This window comes from Genypterus blacodes, unplaced genomic scaffold (assembly GCF_046128005.1).
Source record: "Genypterus blacodes isolate CSIRO-AG114 ecotype Tasmania unplaced genomic scaffold, CSIRO-AGI_Gbla_v1 ptg000041l_1, whole genome shotgun sequence".
Taxonomy (NCBI): Eukaryota; Metazoa; Chordata; class Actinopteri; order Ophidiiformes; family Ophidiidae; genus Genypterus; species Genypterus blacodes.
This window is the reverse complement of record NW_027466854.1, coordinates 98651-120579: the sequence shown is the minus strand read 5'-3', so window position 1 is coordinate 120579 and position 21929 is coordinate 98651. Positions and strand designations below refer to the sequence as shown.

Here is a 21929-nt window from a genome sequence, read left to right as displayed (position 1 = left end):
AATGTGATGCTGTAACAATTTTTAATTAACATGTTGACATGCAAACAATGGCAGGTAGAATTTGGCAGCCAGTTGCAGTTAGAAACAACAGGTGCACATTATTTGTTGAGCTACATCTCAAATTTTGCAGGTACAGACAGCATGGGAGAAAATCCAGCAAGACCCACAGACAAACTGATGGCACAATAGCCTGGAGACACAGAGAGAGAGAGGGAGAGAGAGAGAGAGAGAGAGAGAGGGAGAGGGAGAGAGGGAGAGAGAGAGGGAGAGGGGGAGAGAGAGAGAGAGCACATGTAGGTTACATAAGAGTTCCAATCACTGTCCTAAGCTTGTGGTAAAGTGCCAAACTCTGCTCATTTCCCTGCAGATCCTGTACCATTGACATGCTGCCCTGAACATTGCTGCTCTGTAATTGCTCCAAGATCAACAAAAACCATATCCTGCTCATGTAGAGACACAAAAAGTTGCAGAGTTCCCTTTGTAATACAGGAATTGCACAAAAATCCCCAATCACAGCGCAGAGACAGTATAATATCTGCTGTAGGTTATATGTGGAAGGTTTCTGTAGAGACTGAGTAACCTTCCATAACACAGACGTGACGGGGAGGGGATGAGAGGAGATTAGCTTACTGAGACAGAATGGCAATAAATGACTCAGTTAACAGCTCCAGGAGATGTTAAACCATCATGTCTCCCATTGAATGACCCGGTGTTCATACAGCTAACAGGACTGCAGCTTGCATAACTCCATGCATTTCCTGATGGAGGTCCCCAGTGAGCCATAAAGCTGGCGTGGGGCTTCTCACTTGCATTAAAGTCTCAGATTCAACTCACAATCACGGCGTTCACACCTGCCCTGTTCTCCTCATACATAAATGCAGGAGCTGCTGTCAGCCTATAGTGCCAAATATATATAGGAACCAAACCCTCGTGCCGTGTGGTGAATTTCAAAAAGGGTAGCTGTTCAACTCTGCTGTAAAGGAGGCAAAGGAAGCACAATACGTGCCGGCCTGGAATAAACAAAAACAAAAGCCAGCTCCTTCTCCTAGAGTGACTTACTTCAACCAGCTGCTCCCCCGGTATCCAGTGCCAGGGTCCATTTATAGAGCACAGGTCAGTCACAGCTCTGCAGACCCACACATGACTGCTAAGATAACATGCTACTATTTACATTTGTCTAATAGTGGCCAACTGTAAGAGTTTGAGCAAAAGTATGTGAGCAGCCAAAGATCTAGCATGGAATGTGATAATGCTGCTTGGAAGGAATTCCTATGGGAGCATTGGAAACAGCTAGAAAAGTAGATTAGAAGGTCAGCACAGAATCAATGGTTGCAGTATGAATCATTAAAGCTTTCTACAGTTCCCATGGAGCAGTAACCTGTGGAGCCATGCAGATCAATCTGCTCACTGGTCTGGAGTGGAAAATGTCAGCCAACAGAGGCCCGTCCAATATGGAAGCGTTGAGTAATGGAGTTAAAAGAGGATTTTGTAGCTGGTAGGAAGTGTGACAGATGAAAAATATGCCACATAAGCAATCCTCACTGCATTTCCTCTAATGAAAACCGAATAATTCTAGATGCAACACGCAGCAACTTGGCACCAAAGAGTGAGAAAGAGGAGTTGTGTGAGGATGCAGCATGTTGTAAGAACAACACATGCTCCCATTCTTTTACAATGAAGTAAGGCTCATGTTACTCTCACCCACAGTTTGAAAAATGCCATCATTCATGTGCAGTCGAGGCCAAATGTAGAAGAGAAGTGAAGCAAAGCAGCTGCACGTTTATGAGCGTCACACCAAAGAACCTGCAAAACAATACATTATGTTCTACAAGACTTTACTTTGCTGTTAGGAATTGAAACTTGTCTCTGTGAGCTCAGTCCAGAAGAGAGAGGATCATCACTCCCACTGGATTTGTCCACACAATGGGACTTTGTGTTATTAAATATCAGAGTGAGAACAGATTCATATCTAAATACAAACCTCTACTCTCATTTCGTCTAATTTGTCCTCAGCGGTGTGGACGGATTGGGAATGGTTTGGGATCATGGGAATCATTTTTCCCGATGAGGAATTACACACGGTGCTGTGAAAAGATGTTGAACACTGTATATGAAGAAAATGAATCCAGCAAATACAAGATAGAGAAAGATCATTAGTAACAGTCATGAGAGGAAAGCATTGAATTTCAGAGAAGAGGAATTCAGATCCGAAACTATTTACACGCCTGCATCCCTAATGCGTGTCATTTCATCCACGACTGTGGCGGTCGGGCAGGAAATTCTTCCACACACACGCACACACACACACACACGCTTCAGTGTAAAACATCTTCCCATCTTCTGACTCACTGAATGTTGGTTCAGGAGAATACTATAAGGTCCAGCATCAAACTGAAACAGTGTCTGGGAGCCGAGCCCAGCCTGGATGCAGTATCTCAGCATCTTCTCAAAGACAAACAGGTCATCATACACGGTGAGAGAGTGCTGCCATTGTGTCTCCAGGTGAATCAAACACACAGTATCTGTTTGAAAGTGGAGATTGGATCTCAGGTGAGGATATTTCCTCTTCATATTCTGCATAATGGTTTCCCCTTATCTTTGCAGAGGGGAACTGAATCACAGTATAAAGCTTGGAGAGTTCCTCTTCTGACACGTTTGGGGGACACATGTCTCCTGAAACTTCACGGTCAGGAATGAGAATGAAGCGCTCCTTTAACTCTGCAGCTCCTGGGACTGGAGTTCAGACTTCCCTTTATCTGCTCCCTCTCCTCTCTATCTGATCTGTGAGGGGCTGGGGGACCGGACACTCTGCCCAGAGGAGTGAGGTATGCGGCGAGCTGAGGGCGAGGCGGTCCTGGGGGTCAGTGAGGTGATGGCACAGGTGAAGGAGGAGGACGGGGCTCAGACGTGATCCTCCATGGGGAAAACCAGGCGTGTGCCTCGGCTCAGCAGCTCCTGCTCCCGCAGGTCCAGCTCCCGCTCCAGCGCCTCCTCTGAGGTGCTGCCGCTCCTCTTGCCGTTGGCGCTCCAGCCTGAACCCCCGGCCATGTCGGCCCCGCTGCCAGACGCCCCGTTGGCCGTGATGGCAGAGTCGCCGAACGTAAAGGTCAGGTCGCCGTCGTTGTGGATGACATCAGAGTCCTGGTCCTTCAGCTGCTCGTGGTTCTGAAAGCACAGCCACAAAAGAAGGAACATGAAGGGAGAGATGTGAACATGAGGGCAGGAGATCCAGCACAGTGTGTTAACAGAACAGGACACACTGACATTCACAGGGCAAAGACTCATAAAGGACACTAATGGAACACAAAAAGAGAAGCAGAGGGAGGAGAACTTCCCTTAGAGCCCAGTGCTGTATTATGTAAGTCGAAACTAAAGGCTGAATGCATTAAACATCTCAACCTCTGTAAACCTTTACACTCCTGCACAGTTATGGAATGGGTTTGGAGCCGTCTAGACTCAGAATGACGACTTGCTCTCAACCTGTGGCACCACGATGTCACTGCTATAATTAACAGGGTGAAAATCAATATCTAGAGCAGAGACCCCACGTGACCAGGTGGCCCGGGGTCAACATCAGCATGACCAAGAGGAATACATGACATCAAGTCATTACCCCTGCTGCTCTTTCAGGGGGGGGAACGACTCAAAGACAAATACAATCAGTCATGTTATGTAGACAGGGGGAAGAAGTAGGAGAACATTTAAAGCTAAAGTGATTTCCACGGTGATATGTTCTTATTTCATTGGGCATATGTGATGTTTGGTTGTATTTGTGTCTGTACTGCAGTTAAAGCAGCCCGAGCAGCGTGTTTTCATGGATGCAATCAAAGAGGAGTTAGTGGTTTGCGTCTCATTGCGTAACATGAGAATGAGGAGCGTCCACTAGGTGAGGGAGCACAGTGAGACATTAGACTGCAGTTCATGACTATTTCAATTGCCTTAACCTGAACAGAATCTTTTCCATTTGAGTGATTCACTGCAGCTCTCCCCCGCTGCAGCACCACCGTGCACACTGTGAAAGCCAAGGTCACTTCAGTTCCATTTCTTTGTATTAGTTTGTATTATTTCTTATTTTCTACATTTCTTTTCAATGCAGCTTCTTTTCTATGAGTTCTTTCCCATTTCTATCATTTTAACTTTGCTTTAGTTCTTCTTTCTTGCTTTTATTTTCCCTTCAGTAAATGAGATCAGGCTCATTCAGGTCCTCTTTCCTCTGGCCACCCTCTGTTAGGATCGGCTGCTTGTGTCAGACCCACACAGGCGTGACTCAGAAGACTACACACATACGCACACACGTCTTATATGATGTAGGCGTGTCCATGCCAGCATCTGAACTCAGAGCTTTAGAGACAGTTCAGTGTCAATGTGTTTGTCTCACTAAGTGCTTTTCTACAGGAGTGAACCTCAATGTCAAACACATATATTAGACTTTATTATAAACTATAAACATGAGGGGGGAACTAAAAAAAGATTAAATGTCCCCTTGAGGAAATGTTAGACTTAGAATCAAGGTTAATGCTAAAAAATCTGATGTTTCTGGCGTATTTAATTCCCTCCACAATGCATAATTTACATAAGCAAAGAACCATAGAGTTTATCCATCATTTAACCCCTTTAACAACACAGAAACATCACAGTCACCGCCTGAATACATGAACAAGCAGTGGAAACCATGGATCGCCTCACAAAACTCATTCATGGATGCAGATCTTAAAACACAACTTCAATTAAACAGCAGTATTTATATTGAGCAAATCAATTTCCACTCATTAAAGAGAGAGAGAAGTGCAGAGCAGTGTTAGTAAGTAACAGGCATGACGGCTCTATAGGCTGCTGCTGCTGCTGTGAACGCTGCTCCGTGGCCAAACGTGAGCTCATGAGAAAGCATTTCCAACAAATTAAATAGGACAATTTGCCAGTGAATCCAACTGTGACTATCCCATCAATGGCTGTTTCTGTGTTAAAATATTGCAGCACAATGTCTTTGAGAACAGTGGTGATCATTGAGGTGCTGTTGAAAGAGCCTTTTGTGCCCTTGAAATGCAGAGAGGCTCTCTGAGCGTCCATTTGCTCTCATGCTGGAGGCTGGGCTGCTTTGTGTGCCGCTGGCAGCCATTGAAAATACTTTCACAATATTGCAAATCTCCTGAGAGAAAAACATTCAGCATTCATCGGGTGCCGTCCTGCCTTCCAGGCTCAGGACTCAGGACTCAGGACTCAGCCTGAGATGAGACATAGTGAAGCAGGAGCAGCAGCTAAATTAACAACTCTTGGTCATTTCACCCATTTAAATGCTTTGATTACAACTTCAAGAGAAACAAATAGAATAAGAAAGCAGCTTTATTCAGCACCACTCAAATATCTTTCACTCCTCAGTTCTGCCATGATTGACCTATTTAATGACTTTGGCTGATTCTCTGTATAGAAACGTATTTTGACTCTGACCAGGACAGGTTAGTGTGTTCTCTCGTACAACAAAGCATTGTAATGGTTTCAAAAAAAGGATTTGACCTGGCACTACCTTTGCTTTAAATTGTAGTTTAGTTTTATTTGAATTCAGCGTATTTTATTATTTATTTTAGTATAAAATGCAATTACGATTTATTAACAATTCCTACAATGATTCCACAGATTGTAATGCAGTGAGTGAAACATTGACAACAATCTTACTGAGGAGCTTTGCTGGTAACTTTAGTGATGTAAGTTAATCATGTGAAATGTGTGAGGGAACTGGACTCTAACCTGACTGAACTGTATGAACATGCATTTTGTTACAGATAAGTGTTTCTGTAGGAGAGTCACAGTGTGTGTGTGTGTGCGTGTGTGTGTGTGTGTGTGTGTGTGTGTGTGTGTGTGTGTGTGTGTGTGTGTGTGTGTGTACAGTCCTCACCTCGTATGCCCGTGGGGTGGTCAGACAGCTGGCCAGGGGTCCACAGTAGCTTGGTAAGGTGGTGGTGAGAGGAGGCCCACTGTGGGTCAGCATGGGCTTCAGGTAACTGAACACTCATTAAGAACTAGGAACATGATGATGATGATGAAGCAGAAGGATTTAAACACAACGCTCTGTCCTCTGCAGCCTCTCAGGATACGTCAATGTTAAACATGAACAAATGCTGCTGAATATTGTTACTATTAAATATCTAATAGCTTTACAGCATAGAGCAGAATGTTCAGGACGATGCTCGACCTGTAACATCATTCTGACCAAACCTGAGAGGCAAACATATTATTTTACTGCACAGTCACCTGAAGGTCACTACTTTATTGCTTTAAGCTGAGCTTGTTTGACAGAGAGCAGCACCGTGGCAGCATGGATCACATTACCTGGGATGAGACTGCAGGAAATAACAGAACTAACTTTAAACTGAACACAAGGAATTGTAAAATATTAAAACAGAAATAAGAGAAGGAGAAGAGCGGAAGGAAAGCAGATAGTAGTAAGATTCAAATAAAAGAGTCCAACTAACCAACGTATCTACTCATACATTGATTTATTATAATGTTTCATTTCTACAAAGAAGTGTAAAGTGATTGTGGGAGTCGCTCCTCCCGACTAAAAACTCACATTCTTGAGTTATTTTACTGCAGAAACTTAAGGTAACATAAAGCTCAGCTGATGGATTACAGACGACTTCTAACAGCAGGACAGATCTGCAGGTCACATCTGTGTGGGGTTCAGTGTGAAGCAGGTCTGTGATGCAGTGTGTAGAGGAAGAGAAAGAACCAGGCTTCCCTGCCTCCTGTTTCTAATTAGTGGAGCCATGTTTCACTGTAGGAAAACCCAACGCCCTGTTTAAATGCCAAGGTTAATACTTCCTGTGGGGAGGAAAACACTCTGCTCTGTGTCTCAAATCAAACCGTTGAGCATGACCAGAGCAGAGAAGCTGCACAGTCCACTACACAAGGATAGAAAAAGGTTCACCAGGAACCGCCTGAGTCTGAGCTGAAGCTGTGGGTCATGTATGTTTACCTCAGCCTCCTCAGAGAAATACACCCTGATCACCTCAGTTGCGTCTTGCACGCGTCACCGTGGAGAAAGGCTTCACTATAAAAAAACAGCTGCCTCGCTCTAAAGCAGCGCCACAATCAGCCACCTGGGGAGGGGGTGGTTGAGTCAAGACGGAAGCGGCGGAAAGAAAGGGAGGATGAGCTGCTAAACGTATTTACTTCAAGCCAAACTGAGGGGAGATACAATAACATTTGTTATTAAAACAATCCGGAAAGACTGAACCTCTCAGTGAGCAGCCAGATATGAGAATGAAACAGAGACTTGTTCCAGAGAGACCTGACCTTTGTGGCAGGAAAGCAAACGGGACACATAACCATCAATCATTGTTTGATTCTGCAGCCGAGGACCCAGAAAGGATACTTGTGATCAAAGGTGTACCACAGTCTGAAGAGCCAGGCGCTCTCCTGTTTGGTTTTACTTTGTCCTTCAGCCTGGGTGCCATCCTGGAGAAACACATGGAAACGTCATCATGCTGTGGAACAAAACTATTAACAGGCCTCAGGAGAGCCACGCTCCTGAGGGACCCGAGGGTGTCAGGCATTATTATTAAAACACATCTATGGCGAGCTGAACGGTTCCACAGCGATCTAAAGGGTTAACAAGCTCCCACAATTACCACACGGTGTCTGTCACCATCAGTGACAGGGATGAGTGACGAGGAGGGAAAGCACATCACACTAATGAAGCTATCCTGCTTGCATCATGACAGCTACAGGATTTATGTGACACAGACTGGCTGAGCTGACGGAGCGCAACACAAAGGAAGAACAGTCCTCACCCCCTGCAACACCTGGAAGTTGTCCACTGAAGACTGAGGGTCTTGATCCGGATCCACTCCAACCCTGAATCAGGAGCAGAAGAGTAAAGAAACACTTATATGATGAAGTTAAGTCGTACTTGTCTGCTTTATGCTGTGTGCTTGTAAAGGAGACAGGTCTGATCCATTCCCCTCATGTTTATGCTGGAAAGTGTCAAAGATTTGAACAAAGATTTGAACAAAGCAGGCTTTACGCTATTAAAGTCTTAAAGAGACAGTAGCTTATTGGCCTGTTTTCAGCCAGTGTGCTCAGCAGTGCAGTAGCAAGGGAGCGTAGAGGTAAACATGGAAAACTGGAGAATATGTCGCCTCAACTAAACCTAACCTAAACCTAAACAACTGTACAGAGGATTGTTGATTAGTTAGGTTAAAGTGTTGATGATTCTTCTCCTTTAAAGCTGAGGAGTGCTGCTAAATGGCGTTCAGTCACAGGAGGAAACGATGAGCAGCGTAAAGACACTGGCTGAGTGTTAGACTGTGATGCAACGCTCACCTGAGCTGCAGAAGAGGAAGAGAGATTTCAAAACCACATGGATGTGTGGGGCCAAAACAAGAAACCCACAACCTTTGAAAGAAGTCACTGATATTCTTCAGAAGAAGAAAAAACAAAACAACCACTCGTGCCTGAACTTGACAGAAGGACATAGACTGAAAGACTGCAAGGCTGAAACCCATCTGAGGCCTATTCTCTTCACCTCATCACCACATTGGTCCTTGTTCTTACTTTAATGTCGTTGCTCTGCACAGATTTGCCTTTAAGAGTGTCGTACCTCTGCTCTGTGCTGTCAGACATGATTTGCCTTTGGTGTCTCTTTCCTAACAGACATGGATTAAACTAAACACCAGCAGGTTTTAAAAGGGCACTTTTAATACACATAAGCTCTGGAACAGCTGAGTCTGATCCTGGTGGACAGAAGCCAAAGCAGCACAGCTACATCTGAAACACACAAACTACAACTGCAGCCTCTGTAGATCCCTGACTGAAGCTAGGCTTGTTCCGTATAAGTGAGGCGTGTTCCATATAAGGGAGATTCTTTATGGTTCATACACTTTTATTTCCATGTTCCAAAATAAAGACATCTATTTATTTCCACCGCAGCAGTGAGGGAAGACGTTTAATCCTCTAAAGACTTTCCCCTGCTCTCACACATGCACACACTCTGCACACACTCTGCATACTCAGGGGGCAGAGGCTGTGTGGAGGTCAGGGGACCTTGGCCGACCAAACAAAGAGGAGCAAAGCCTGGTGGAGCTGCGTCAGGAGGGATCAGGAAGGAAAGAGCCCAGATTTAAGATTACAAAAGGGTCACCGCCGCTTACTTAGGGCCCCCGAAAGAGAGGAGCACAGGCCTGGCACCGGCTTCCTGTGATAAGATGCAGTACAGATCTGCAGCAGGTTTTCAAACACACACACAGAGACATACACACTTAGCAGAATGTTCCAGTAAATGAAAACATCGCCTTCACACCACACAACTTCATAACGTTAGTGGCAAAAACGTGCAACCCTTAACACGTTAAAAATAAACTAAGAAGAAGTCTGTTCTTGGTTCCTCTTCTTCTCATGGAGCAGTGTGTAGGGTCCTTCTGGCTGCTGTGTGAGACGTGTGGACGGGTCAGAGAGGCTGAACGTGAGAGTGAGAGTGAGAGCTGGGACTTCTATCTGCTCTGGCAGAGGCATGACTTCCACCTGGGCTAAGTTGATATCTGGCCTCATATTGTTTCTCAAGACTCACATCAAATCAATGTCATTGTACTGATCTGAAATCAGATCAACCAGCACTGCTCTCTTGACTATTCAAGTGCCTGCTTTCCAGTTTCCCCTTCACCAGGAAAAGAAGAAGGAAGAAAGAGTCACACATGAAGCAACCTCAAGCTTTCCCCACACGTGTTCACACACACATTAAGTGCAGATACAGCACCTGATGTACGCCTTGTTCTCATGATGACGGTACTCTTCTTCTTCTTGCAACACGCTGCTGCCCCAAACTCTGTCGTATTTCACAAACAAGTGTCAGTCAAGATGGAAAGGTGCAGTGCAGTGCAGTTGTGATGCTCCCCTGACAAACCTGACTCTAGCATTTGATGTTATCACTGCATCGCCTTCAAAACTGGCCAGTGTCTACTTGGAACATTAGCATTTCAATCACACAGAGTCTAAACAGAGAGAGAGGACACAGACTCCATGATCCCCACAACTCAAGGGTTTGTCACCATCAGGAGTCATCTAATAGGGAAATATTAACACACACACATGGCAGATTAAGGAGATTACAGCGACCCGTCTGTGTTTCTAAATGGTATTTGGCAGCAGCCTCAGCCAAATGTGATCTTCAGATTTGGGAACAGGCACAGATCCTTGGACTTGGCACAGAGGCTGAGCAGATGTGCAGCAGAGATACGCCGACACTCTGCCATGATCCACTCCACAATGGAATTAAGGAATATATTTCTATATTAAGGTAGTAAATACTCACATTTCACCCAGCTAAGTACACATGAGGTTCAGTGTGCTGGAGCAGAGATCAGAGCTCAGCCACACCCAGTGTGACTTCACCACAGGGCCTCAGTGTGAAGCTGCAGCTCTGCTCTCCTCACACATCCATCACAACCCAATAACACAAACCAGCAGCATCTACACACACACACACACACACCAGACATAAGTCCTCCATCATATCCTGCTGCTAACCAAATCACCTCACCACAGCCAAAACATTACATCATCAGAAATACTCAATCTACCACATATATAAATAAATAAATCTTCTGAATGCTCTTTAATATCTTCTCTCCTCCTCCTCCCCTTCCATTCAGAGTCATACATGGCTGACTGCCGTGCGCTAAGTGTCCTGGTTACCATGGCGATGGGTTTTAAGGGGGGAGATTTGGGCAACCCTCTAAACCTCTGCAGACACAATAGCTCCTGCTCAGCCGTCAGCAGCTTTATATTCATATGAAACACTTCCCTCCTGCAGGCCGCTGCTGTCACACACACACACACACAACCAAAGCCCTCATCTGATTTGGCATAAACTGAAGCTAGGAGACGCATCTGACGCAGACAGGAATAAGACAGCAAGCGGACAGATACACACGATAACCACATCTCCCAGCGTTTCATCCATGGGTTCAGTCTGAGCCTGCAGCTTGGATCAAGAGCTCACAGGGGCAGGAGAGAACTCTGGCCCCATCTCCTGGACGATCCCACCAAGCAACAGAAGACTAAGGGCCAGATTTACCACATTACTGGCCAGGCTGCAGATATCTGTGTGGCAGGATGTGTGCAGTTGTGCGGAGAATTAACTAAGACTGATTATGTAAATGAGCCCAGCAGCAGCGACTCCATGTGAGTGCAATGATGATCAATTCAGTCTCCTTAGAATATCTGCCCCTCGCTATCAATTGATCAACTGATATTCTATTCAGAAACTCTAAAAAGATCAAAATACAGATGACAGCAGCTACCAGGCCTACAATCTAGAGCCTCAAAGAAGTAAACACCAGCTAACAAGACGGTAAATCAGAGCTGCAATAACCTGAGCCGGAGTGATTTATCATGGCTACATTTCCACTCTCTGCTCCCAGCACAAAGCCACAGTGTGTCACATTGGTTAATACGGACAAATGACTGTAAAAGCCACACAAAAACCCTGAAAACCCTCAATCTGGCCCTGAGTCAGGATCAAAGGGAGAGGTTCTGCATGCTCTGGACTAGAATTGCAGATGAAGATCCTGATCTGAACCAAATTACATCTAATGATCGTCTAATATGGGATAAGTATGTTTGATTGTTTTCAGTGATCTGTTACCTTTGACAGAATTGAAAAACATTCCCACAGGAATTCTGAACAACAATTCCTGGATCATTCACACACTTCACACACTCACACACTTCAAGTTTCCAGAGTTTGGGAGTAACAATCCATAACTTTAAGAGTCCCCCTGCTTCCAACCCTTAGAGATGACCTGATGTTAAGGACCAGAGTTAAGTCACCTGATATGCAGCCAGGACAGCATGGGCGTCGTCCCACCGCCAAACACCCAGACAGTGAAGAAGACGATGAGCAGTGTGGTGGTGAACATCATCTGACGGGCATAGGTGGCCGTATCACGGATGGCAAGAGCAAACGCCATCGCCCCACGTAATCCTGCAAACAGTCCCATCAATGATAAACAGTAATAAATCACTAAAGCACATTCAGACTGAGGAGTGTGGGATTCCTCCTACCTGCAAACATCATCATGTGCTGGAAGTTCCCTTTGATCTTGTGTCGGCGGCCCAGGTTGAGCAGGAAGGTGAGCGGGTAAATGTTTAAGGCTCTTCCAATGAAGATCGCAATCTGACACAACAGTTAAGAATCTGTGGCACATCAAAGTGAAAGCTACAGTGAAGCATCGCTCCGAATGATCGACCATTCTGTATCTGTGCTGGCTGTGTAAGACAGGCGGAGGCAAGCAGGGAGTCAAGCACAGGACGTTTAAGTTCCAGCATTATGCAGAGAGAGGATACAAAAGCTCCTATGATGAAGATGGGGCTGAAGATGTGGTTCTGGAAGGTGAACAGAGCCAAGCCCATGTAGGAGAAGATGAAGTTTTCAGCCAGGAAGTGCAGGACCTCGAAGAGCTGCATGGGAAAGGGTTTTACATTTAAAAATACATTCAAAACACAAGGTAAAGACAAAATCCTAAAAGAAGGACGTTGAAATCCTATTAATATCTGATGTTTTGCATTTTGCACAGCAACTTTGAGACATTGCACAAGTGCTGCATCTATTCCCTCTGGACCAGAGAAGCTTTGATGGCTCTTCTTCTTCTTCTGTCCCCCCAGGGCCCACAGAGCAATAGACTCCCCCCCAGGGCCCACAGAGCAGCGGACTCCCCCCCAGGGCCCACAGAGCAGCAGACTCCCCCCCTAGGCCCACAGAGCAGCAGGCTCCCTGGGTGCCAGGACTATTAGAGTTCTGCTCTCCAGGCTCTGAGGAGGCAGCACGCAGTCTAATGAAGCGGCTGTGAAAATGACTTCATCATAACAAAACATTTCTCCATTCCAGTCATTAGGAATGAAGATCCCTGTCATGACATCATGCCAATGTGACCTCCTGCTCAAATCCTCACACTCAGCTGCTCGCTCCTCATGCCAGCAGTCGGAATGAATCACACTTGAATTCAAATCAAGTTTAAAGCAATTTGAGTGGAAAGATTGTGGTGACGTCATTGTTTGTTCTTTGTTTTTGGTCAATGAGACTTATCTGGTTATTAATCGTAAATAAATTAAATTGGCTTTTATTGTTTTATCTAAAAAAAAATTATAATCCCCCTCAAAAAATTAAAACAGGAACAGAAAGATAGAAAAACTCCTAAATCCCACAAATACAAATTCTACTAAAATGTCAAATTGACTTGAGTCTCCATTAGATTCTATTCAGATCCATTATAATTCCACAGCTTGTGGCACAAACACACATGGAGACGGTCTTGCCAGGACACTTTGTCCACTTATCCAAATAGTTGTGTTGTGCTGCATGGGAGGGACGTCCCCAGACGGCCCGATTAAGGTCACAGCAGGCTAATCATTGGGCCATCTGTCACTGGGGGAAGGTCCTCTTTTCATTCTCACAGCCCAAATATAAAACATGCAGAGGACGGGAGCTACCTGCTTGGTGCGTTTTGTCGACTCTTCAGACAGGTTGTTGTAGGTGTAGTGAGCCTGTGTGATCCCGCAGAACAGCACAGCCACTACCCCTGTCAAACACACACACACACACACGCACACACATTACAGTAACTCTGACAGACAGACAGACTGTGTTAAGCACGTTGTATAACCTCCATGTGATCAGTCCCAGATCACAGGTAGAAACATCAGAACCTGTGATTAGCACTTCAGTCTCACTGGGTTGCTGCTTCATATTAATGTCAGCTTATTCTGCACCACATCTACTAGGTCATCTGTATTCATGTCCCTCTCACAATGAATCTGTATAACAGATGTATTCCATTCTCAGAGGATATCTTATCATTGCTCAGTCTCAAGGTTCGACCCCGTGTACCACAGATTGTGCTGAATAGCTTCTGAACTGAGAGACGAAGCATCTGGATGAGAAGCATCTGCAACCAACCGAAGACCGGATGGAACCACTTTAGGTTCTTTTAGAATGTGAATTTGCTTTCATGTCTGACAAATAAAGAGAACAGAAAAAAGCTGACAGTTCAATTTCTGTTTGTCGAGTTGCTCAACAGCCACCACTTCCTTTTCCTGCCTCGCTCTGATGTGTGTGTCACCTGTGAAGCCGCAGGCCTCGGCCAGCAGAAACGTGCTCCAGGACATGAGGAAGAAGAGGGCCGTCTCCAGCAGCGGGAAGCAGTGCAGCTTAGTGAACTTGGTGACGTGGAAGTGGAGTTAAAGAACAATCCTAAGATTTTTGAAAAGCACGGTTAAAGGAAATGCATTAACCCAAAGAAGTCCGTCTGTTAATGACTTCTCTATTTAATCTGACATGATCTCAGCTGTAAAAGGATATGAGGGCAGTGACGACCCCGGTGGCAGCCCCCATGATAAAGGAACCGCTGAAGATTCCCAAGAAAACTCCCACAGACTTGAAAAAGGCCGCGGCATCAAACATGTGTGTGTTTGCTCCACTGGGCTGGTAGGCCACAATAGACCTGCAACATACAGACAAGACAGTGGCAGTCAGTTCAATCATGTATGACAAATTAAGGGGTTTAAATAAATGTATTTGTGAAGCTAAATCCCATCTATCCCATTTTATCCCAGTAGGAACTGCTTTGCAACATTCCAACAGAGGGAGACAGAGAGCTTTCAATCATAGCTGTGCTCTGTCTGAAAGCCTCATAGTTCAATGTCAACATCACAGGAGAAAATGGGTTCAGTAACATGACTTACGATGAAAGAACAATGGCCACCGCGTCGTTCATCACACTCTCTCCAAACAGCAGAGCATAGAGATCTCCATCTGCATGCAGCTCGTTGAAAATGGCCAGAACCGTCACTGCAAAGGTAAACACAGCATAGAAATGGAGAATATTCAGTGTGTGAGTGTGTGTGTGTGTGTGTGTGTGTGCGTGCGTGCGTGCGTGCGTGCGCGTGTGTGTCTCTACCTGGGTCTGTGGCAGAGATGACGGCACCAAAGAAAAGGCAGTCAGTGTAGTAGAACTTGTCGTTCAGCTGCCCGAGCAGCTTCATCAGTTTGACCACACCGTACATCAGGTTACTGTTCAGAGGAGAACACAAGCTCTACAGATCAAACTGAGCTCACAACAGAAGGTTTACATGTCAAACTTGAACTTGCAGATATTCACACACGTCCTGATTTCATTCTGACATTAATGCAGGAAGAAGTACAGATGATATCATCATCATTTAAATTCTCTTCTCTTCAACAACACTGTCTTTAAACCTTCACCTTATCTTGGACGTGTCTGCCTGGTTTATGTCACTTGAAGGACCACAAGGCTTTCACCTGATTATCTCATATTGAATTTAAATTCTTAATCTGCAACTCCAGCCATCAGGCACAGAGTTTATTAAAAAGAGTTAACTGAGTTACTTTGCACACTCACCCAATAACAAAGCAGGAGATGGCCGTGCCCAGAAAAGCGTATGTTAGGATGGAGCCCAGATTCCGGAAGAAGTGTCTCTGGGAAAGGATAAAGGAAATGATAAGTGAGGAGAGAGAGGTACTGTACATGCAAGATGAACTCAGGTGCGTGAAGTGTTCAGGAGTCCTGCTGCATTCTCAGAAAACAAGAGTGAATTCAGTCTGTGGGTCACACCATGGACACGTTTCCTCTTTATACAAGAGAAATGTCAAACTGCCAGTTTATAGAAGAATGAATCCATTCAGCATCTGGGAGTCCCCGTCACACTCTTTATAAAAAGGAAGAACACAACTGAGAGCAACAATAAGTGAGCCTAGAAATTCAGGAACTAATGGAAAAAATGAAAGAAAATCTAAATTAAATGACTGTTTCTAGGTAGTTCTTGGTTTTATACTTGGTTGTAGAAAATATGATAAAACTATTTTTTTGAGAAAACAAATCCACAAAATTCAAAACAAAAATCTTGGATTATATTTCTCTTTTATATTTCTCTTTTATTCTAAACTCTTTCGATCATTTCCAGCTCATCCCTGCCTGAGTCCAAAGGGTTAACACAGCCAGGGTAAACTGAGCTCCATTGCAACAGAAGATTTACCGAAAACATGCGTCTGACTGACCGGACCACCTGCTTCCATTTCCTCAGGCCGACTCTTTGACTCAGCACATTTCCTCACTAATCACAATTCTCCTTGCACAACAGAAAAGCCTGTTGATACATTTCAGCAGCTTTAAACCGCTACAGAGGAGGAATTCATTCTAGTTATGAACTAACCAACCCACAAATGCATAAAGCAGAATATAAACTCTTGAACTCTGAACAGTGACACACAACACATTGGTTGGAGGACTGAATGAAAGGAACAAACTACATCAGGATGAGGACAGAACAGAACAGCAAGAAAATCCAAAGAACAAGAAATCTGTTCTGAGCTTTACAGCGACCTAAAGTCACAGTGCTGCTGTTGTCAGTGTCAGCTGCTTCTCTGTGGCAGGGTGATGAAGTCAGAGAGGAAACCAAAGACATCTGGTCTGGACTTCCCCTCAAAGCACACATTTCTTTCCCTCTCACTGGCCGGCCAATGAGAGCTCTCTAAGATAACCATCTGTCCAATAAGACAACAATCTGTGACAGCAGATACACTACAGATACACTACAACCCACAAAACCCACACAACAACAAACAAACCACAGCAGCTCATGTAAGAGTTTGTACACAGATCGATCCAACCTAATGGTCAACCACTCCCACTCCCACTGTGTTTAATGTAACATCTCACCTTCTTCAGACTGTAACCAGCATGGAAAATGATGGGAGGCAGCAGTATGTTGAAGAATACCTCAGGGTCAAATGTGACCTGGGAAATAAACACAGAGAATAAAGAGAGTTAGCAGCATTTAGGTACATTGGGTATAAATTGAAAAACAAGCTTCTGATCCTTCTTTACCTTCCGCAGCATGTCATTCTGCTCCACGTTGTGTATCTCCCTGGAGTTGATCTCACCTTTGAGTGTGTACTCAAAAAACTTGCCGCTGACATTGAGCAGCAGGGTGCTGACAGGTCCTTCCTTCAGCGAGCAGCTGGGTGGAGTCTGGTGGTGGTAGCTGGTGGCAGGGATGCCGTAGCGCAGAATCACACCTACCAGCAAACCTGGGAGACAGAAGAGAGGTGATAATGACAGAAACACACACACATGTACCTCTACTTCAACACTAACAGTACTCTTCTGCTTTCCTCTGCACCGAGCTCAACACCATCCTGTCAGCATTCCCTCCAACAACCTACTTTTAAACTGTAAAAATAAAGAATCTACACCAGGTGGAGTGTGGATCAAACCTTTTCAGTGAATGGGATAATCAATCTGAAACTAAATGCCACCCTGATCAAGGTGTGTGCTGAGGGCCGAGGTCATTTCCCAGATTCTCCATCTGTGAGACTACAGGGATCAGGCAGCGACACGCCGAGAGCAGCATGACAAACAAGAAAGATGGTGCCATAGAAAATGGAAGCTAGTTTGAGAGCTGAAGCCAGGAAGAAGGGATGAGGCAGGCAGGCAGGCGGAGAAAGTAAATCTACTGATACGACAGCAGCTATCTGCAGGAGACACAGGAAAGCTGCCACAGCAACACATCTCCTCATGGAACGAGAGGGTTCATGGTGCACCAGAGCTAAATGCCCTTTGTATCATTTCCTTATCACCTTCAATGAACTTCCACTTCCATGCTGCTGGCTCTCTTTCCCCTGGAGGAGGCTGAGTGAGTGAAAACAGGCTGGGGGTGGCAGAGGTGCCAACTGGTTCATTCTCTTCACCCTGACCTTTGATCATAGCTGCTAGAGCCAGTCTGACGGGAACTGCTGCCTGACTAGGTGAAGGGGAGCTCAGCCTATCTGTCATGGTGCAGCTTCATGCCAACAGTGATGGCCATGGCAATGTAGTTTAAAAATAAAATAAAAATAAAATAAAATAAAATAAAATAAAATAAAATAAAATAAAATAAAATAAAATAAAATAAAATAAAATAAAATAAAATAGCAACGAAAAGCAACCTATGCAGTGTTTTCGGCATGTTTGGAGGCGATTGTAGGAATGGTGTTCCACACAAACAAATGACAAACACACACACACACACACTGCAATTTCTCCTGCCAACCCTCATGCAACATCTTCCCCCTTCACCCCTTCTCATCACCCCTGACCCCAGCCTCCCTGCTCCTCCTCTTAATAACTCCCTATGAGCATGTCCATCTTTTCTTGCTGCCCCTCCTGTAACATTCCCCCTGATATTCCCATTACCCAATGGGAAGGGACCTGGTCTCGACCTTGAATACTAATTGTGTGAGAATTATAATGACTAGTGCATAGATTCTTTACAAATCACATTTTCTTCACCAACATCCCCACTCTGGGTGCTTTCCAGCTAACAGGGGATGTCCTGCACTGTAACCGCACGGTGGCTCGCTGCAGAGACTTCCGTCTACAGGGAAGTGAGGCTGTGCTTCATACACCAACTTCATATTGTGAGAAGATTTCCACTTGATAGCAGCTTTATACTGGTGCCAGTCCAAAATATGTAGGCGTGAGTCGTTACCAAGCAGCTTTAAGCTTTAGAACGTCTCAGGAACTTCACTAACAAATACAGGTTTGAAACAACTACACGACAGAAGCACACCTATAGCTTTAATATGGATACACACTAACAAAACCTGTCTTATTGATCTTTACAGCCTGTTTAGTGCAGATAGAGGAAATGAAGACGGATAGATTCTTCAGTAAAATGACATTTGCACCTCTGAAGGGTGAGTGTGCTAAAGTAGCCCGTCAATCCGAACACCTGACCTGCTGCCGGGTCAGAACAACGTGCTGCAGCTCACAGGACTCATATCTGTCAAGCTGGGAAAAACAAACCCTGGAAACAACTCACACAGCAAACACCTGATACTGTTGTCTAACCTAGTTTACCTTCTGGGGTAGCAAATATATTTAATTCAATAACAAACCAAAGTCTATCTTCATCAGCTGAATTCTGTGGTTAATCAGTGACACAGGCAGTAACACACTGTGCCAGGCCTGAGGAGGAACCAATGTACCATTTCTTTATGTGTTCTGGGACTCTGCCGCTGAAACCACTCCGCTCAGTGCCACTTGGCTCATATTGTAGCGGCTTTCATCGTCTTTGATCATGATAATGAACTCACTGGCACCGATAGAAACCCAGCGCCTATTTGAATTTGACTGCAGAGCTGGGAGCGGAGGAATCTAATGAACTCTGCTCTAGGCCCATTTCATTTGAAGGGTTTTGACTTTGTGGCGTATAAATCCTAAAGAAATGTCTGTCCTCCATTCCCAGCTGGTGTTGATTGTGTTGATGAGTGTGTTGATGAGTGTGTTGTTGGATGGAGGCCACATTCCGTGCCGGTCTTAATCCTGGTCCTGGCTGCAGATGCAGAATTCAAATCATGTCCAGAGTTTGTACATAAAACACAACTCCTGCATTTGATTTCCTTTGACTTTCCTCTCCCTGTCCTTCCTTGTATTGTACTCTTGTAGTAACATAGTAAGTGTGTATGATATTATAGGAGGATATCACACACAGCCTAAAGATCAAAGGCTCTCACATCATTTCTCTAACGAGCCACCAACCATAAGAGGAGAACCTGCTTGTGCTGCACTGAAATGTGAGAACTTTACAATACAAACACAAACAAGTACAACAGCAACACACCATCCACAGTGATGCGAGTTATTTTGGATCTATGGAGGAATTGTCAGAGCCGCTTGGTGCATCAGCAGGGGGCACATCAGGTACTACAGGTAGTAAACACGTCTACATCCGCTTACTGGAGGAGAACAGGGCGCCTGGTAGACACGGGCACTGGCTCCGGTCTATAAGGAGAAATGTGGTGGCGATTAAATCATCTGTGTGTGTGTCTGTATGGTGAGGCTTCATGTTACCAACGCCTGTGCAGCATGCGGAGCCTCAGAGACGTGCGTGTGCGTGCGTGTGTGCGCGTGTACGTGCGTGCGTGCGTGCGTGTGTTGTCCTCCTACCGTATATCATCGCCAGACCGGTTTCGTGAAGGAAGCGGACCCGTCTGTGCTTGAAGAGCCATATGGTGAGAATCGTGGCGGTCAGCAGTAAAATGAATGTCAGCAGATTAACGCTGTCCTGTCGGTGACTTTCCTCTGCCTCCTTCTCGGTGGCAAGTTCTTCGATCCCTCCGCCGTCCTCCGCCTTCAAGCTGGACGCCGCGTTGAGGAGAATACAAACGGGCAGCATCGCCTCTAAAGTGGCGCAGACTCCGCTCCGCCGGTGGCGTCCGAGCGCGTCCATGGTGCAGGATACAGGATGCTGACACACGGCGGGTCTATGCCATGTCACCGCTGGAGGGGAGAACAGAGGAGTGAGGAAAGTGTTTGAGCCTCACAGATCCCAGTCGGGCGAGTTCAACCTTTTAAAGGAACACTGCGCACTGAGAAAGAGGCTCCGCGTTGAGACTGCGCTGCCTGCGTGCTGGAGGAGACCGAGACGCTGTTGCTATGTCGCACACACTGACTCACTGTGCCGTGCGGGGATTCTGATGATGGTGCATTTCTCTGCGTGTCCCTTGTCACAACAGGAAATCCACTTGGGCTTTTTCCGGGATAAGAAAACGACTTGTTTTGCAATAAAAGTGTCAAAGCAAATATTGTGTTAGCCCTGAGGCAGAACGGTGGGGTGAGATGAGATGGGGTGGTTGTTCTTTGGAGGCTGCAGTTACAGAGGTGGCTCACGAAGTCTTAGTTAGATTGCATAATTATTTGATGGCTCTTCATTTGCATTAATGACTTCATTACACGGGTCACTGGCTTCATTGCTTTTTGCACAAAGAAGGATTAACAACCAGAGAATGCAGACAGTTGCTCCATGCTCCAGACCAGCAGGGCCCACAAACTTTACTTTGTGGTAGATTACATGAATGAAGTTTGGAATATGCACAATATAATCAAAATGTGCATTCAACTAATAGCTACAGTTTACCTTAAGAGACAAACAAACTCCTCACACGTAAGAGTTGTCTAGCTAACTTAACCTGGATCTCTTTGGACTGTGGGAGGAAACCAGAGCCCTGCCCACACACACACACACACACACACACACAGACACCGCACAGGTTACAGCACAGGGCCATGATAAGCATCTAGACATGCAGTATTACTTCCTGAGTCTCTAATCCAGTCATGCATCTTGACTTCTCCCTATGTGCCTTTTAGCGTAACACACACTTTAGAAACCCCGGTGAGGCTGTAATCGCTGCTGACCAGTGAGGAAGAAACCAGTCGAGGGGGGTTTGGCAATGCAAATTGAAGATGAGGAACAGCAGCAAATCATTCAAATGCTCACAGTCACTGATGGTTATCATGCTGCTGGCACAACCCAACCTCACCTCTTATTCTTCACACTGTGTAGAATCTACTGTAGTGGCACATATTGGCTCCTCCTCAGCAAAGTTCTGTGTCACTTCTTGGTCAACTAGACGGTGCTGCTCATAACAGTGTCAGTCTCTAAATCTCCTTATATAGACATTAGTGACAGCATAACTAACACAGTTACTATATTGATGCCATCTAACCAAAATAAAGCCACAACAATGATGTCATACTTACACATAACATCAACGACTTGTTCATCTTTGGCTGTTAGGTCTACCATTCAGATCTCCCTTTAGAATAGAGAAGCATCCACTGCTATCAAGTGATAAGGAATCTGTGGTATAAACACTGTAAGTTCTCATTTTAACTGCATTTTCTCGTGTGTCTTTCACAGAGCATATAGGCCCATAGGCACAGGGGGATTATTACCTATTATTAGGGGAGACTCATGGATTAAGTGGAGAGCTAATCTGATGCTTATTTTAACATGGTTGAATGCTTTAAACAGGTTTGTTGTGTACAATTGTTCACTCAATCTATAGCTCATATTTCATATATATCTATAGATAT

At 45.2% G+C, this 21929-nt stretch overlaps 1 protein-coding gene across 2 annotated transcripts; it reads right to left on the bottom strand.

Annotated features, from left to right (window-relative positions):
* Nucleotides 1-4: 4 nt before the first annotated feature.
* On the bottom strand, nucleotides 5-20461 carry slc9a7 (solute carrier family 9 member 7). 2 transcript variants are annotated; one of them, XM_076148644.1, is made up of 17 exons: nucleotides 19998-20461; nucleotides 16896-17098; nucleotides 16728-16805; nucleotides 15411-15487; nucleotides 14949-15061; nucleotides 14734-14839; nucleotides 14346-14492; nucleotides 14112-14212; nucleotides 13483-13571; nucleotides 12340-12453; nucleotides 12058-12169; nucleotides 11824-11977; nucleotides 9749-9817; nucleotides 7788-7851; nucleotides 7370-7452; nucleotides 5891-5996; nucleotides 5-3165 (listed from the first exon to the last, which is right to left on the bottom strand). In XM_076148644.1, the coding sequence occupies exons 1-17, from the start codon at nucleotides 20278-20280 to the stop codon at nucleotides 2902-2904; spliced, it is 2163 nt and encodes a 720-aa protein (XP_076004759.1). In that variant the 5' UTR covers nucleotides 20281-20461; the 3' UTR covers nucleotides 5-2901. The 2 variants fall into 2 exon arrangements, with proteins under 2 accessions (XP_076004759.1, XP_076004760.1); XM_076148645.1 differs by lacking the exon at nucleotides 9749-9817 and having other exon boundaries at nucleotides 19998-20459.
* Nucleotides 20462-21929: the final 1468 nt, after the last annotated feature.